At 34.8% G+C, this 2,500-nt stretch overlaps 1 protein-coding gene across 1 annotated transcript in view; it reads right to left on the bottom strand.

Annotated features, from left to right (window-relative positions):
* Positions 1–2,500, bottom strand: part of LOC137631774 (cystinosin-like) — a 36,204-nt gene that overhangs the window by 20,991 nt on the left and 12,713 nt on the right. Inside the window, exon 3 of the mRNA XM_068363729.1 lies at positions 271–459. Coding sequence (XP_068219830.1) covers positions 271–459 — 189 coding nt within the window. The remainder of the gene's footprint in view (positions 1–270; positions 460–2,500) is intronic.

Consider the following 2,500-nt stretch of genomic DNA (forward strand, 5'->3'; position numbering starts at 1 on the left):
AATTTATTTGTATAACATCATTAAAACTCGTTTCTACATTTATTGAAAAACACAAAAGGCAATAATGTCCAGTTTTGGAACTTATTATTCATATTTTGAATCAGAAAAGGGCTATTATTAAATTCATAAATAATTGGCTCATGCAATAAAATCTGGTCTATCCTCTGGTTAATACACAATCATGTATGTAGCCTACTCAATAAGAAAATGCATATTTATGCTTAAACATAATATAATGAATAAAAGCATTTGTAACGTAATAATACTTACTGAACAGCACTATCGTTGCTTGGTTCAGCTGTGAATACGGTTTTGCCATTTTTGGTGCTGTTGAGTACCACGGTCCAAGATAAAGGAAATACACCTTCTTCAGTTTTGCAGATATAGATGGGGTCGACTTCATCCAACACATCTTTGTTATAGGAAAAGGTTACGTTGAAACAAGCGTCTGGTTCACGACTGGAACAAAAAAGAGGAATTATATTTTTATAATATCGTTTCCAATAAATTACATTGGGCTACTTATGGAAAACTTTATTTGAATATTTTTAAAAGTTCCTAAAAAATCAAAGTGCTTTTCGACTCAAAGATAGAGAAGAGATTGAGAAACAAAACTTGAGATAGACGGAGAGCTCATGAAGGCGAAGATGCAAGCAGATGAGCATGCACACAAACTTGAACCATTCGGACTTGAAGCGTAAAATTATAGTGGAACTTCAGTGGGACATGTAAGTAGAGACCTCCCTTGTAGCTATCGTGAAGCCCAGGTTATTCGGATTTTTATCTTTTAGAAGCATTACAACAAGAAAATATTCATCGAAATTTTTTTATGGAGATCTGTAGAGTCATACCCAAGTTTATTCGAGGGATGGGTGAGCCTTTTTTATCAGTGTGGTTATTAAAAGGTATAAATGTTTATGCATTTCCTTGTATGCCTTCGGATGAAACTTTTAACTATGAAAGCCTTAAGCAAGTACTTATGATGAAAAAAAAAAAAAAAAAAAAAAAAAAAAACAGAACAAGGGAAAAACTACATGTTTGTGGCAAGACTACTCATATACCAAGAGATGGACTGACATGGCTAGATGAACTAAAGAGTTTAAAGATTTGGCAAACTTGCTCAAGAAACGAGTACCAAAAAATAAAAAAAACCAATGGTGAGATGGTAAAGCTTGTGAACTCCTGCTAGGAAACTCATAATAAAGAGCCTAAGGGAATGTCAGAATCTCATGAAAACGTCTAATGGGGATAACCAGTAAGGAAACTAATGGCCCCAAGGGCAAAAAGACAGCTAAGAGGAAGCAGACTAATCGGAAAGAAGGTAGATGCTTTTTATGTTATAAGCAAACACACTCTGCAAAGGATTGTATGTACGAGACAAACAAGAAAAATCTAAATTCAAGTAAAAGTGGCTAATACTGAGGTAGGTAGGTAGTAGGTTGGACAGGGCACCCGCCACCAGTTGAGATACTACCGCTAGAGTTATGGCTCCTTTGACTAACTAGACAAAACTAAATTGGTTCCTTTTCTCTGGTTACGGCTCATTTCCCCTTTTGCCTACACATTCGCCGAATAGTCTGGCCTGGTCTTTACATATTCGCCTCTGTCCTCATACACCTGATAACACTGAGATTACCAAACAATTCATCTTCACACAAGGGGTTAACTACTGCAATGTAATTGTTCAGAGGCCAATTTCCTCTTGGTAAGGGTAGAAGAGACTTTAGCTATGGTAAGCAGTTCTTCTGGGGAAGTGTTCTCTTGCTTGAAGGTACACTCCAAAACTAAACCATTGTTCTCTTAGTCTTGGGTAGTGCCATAGCCTCTGTACCATGGTCTTCCACTATCTTACGGTAGAGTTGTCTTGCTTGAGGGTACACTCGGGCACACTGTTCTATCTTATTTCTCTTCCTCTTATGTTTTAAGTTTTAAAGTTTATATTTGAAAGATTTATTTTTATGTTGTAACTATTCTTGAACTATTTTATTTTAATTGTTAATTACTTGTCTTGTAGTTTATTTATTTCCTCATTTCCTTTCCTCACTTTGCTATTGTCCCTGTCGGAGCCCTTTGGCTTATAGTATGCTGCTTTTCCATCTAGGGTTGTAGCCTAACAAATAATAATAATAATAATAATAATAATAATAATAATAATAATAATAATAATAATAATAATAATAATAATAGTGAAATTCCTTAGAGACAACTGATATGATTTGTAATTGAAGCTGGTTGATGGGGATATGTAGATTCAAAGAGCAGATTAAAAGGCACTGTAGTCCACCAGTTTGTAGGAGGATATATACAGTAGGTAAGAAGAAAAAGAGAATATTACTAGATATATGTTACAGAAGAACAATTGTAAGGAGTTTGGGAAATGATGACCAAATAGCTTATAACAAATGGATTATTATTATTATTATTATTATTATTACTATCCAAGCTACAACCCTAGTTGGAAAAGCAAGATGCTATAAGCCCAGGGGCTCCAACAGGGAAA

The sequence above is a fragment of the Palaemon carinicauda genome, chromosome 40, assembly GCF_036898095.1.
Source record: "Palaemon carinicauda isolate YSFRI2023 chromosome 40, ASM3689809v2, whole genome shotgun sequence".
Taxonomy (NCBI): domain Eukaryota; kingdom Metazoa; phylum Arthropoda; class Malacostraca; order Decapoda; family Palaemonidae; genus Palaemon; species Palaemon carinicauda.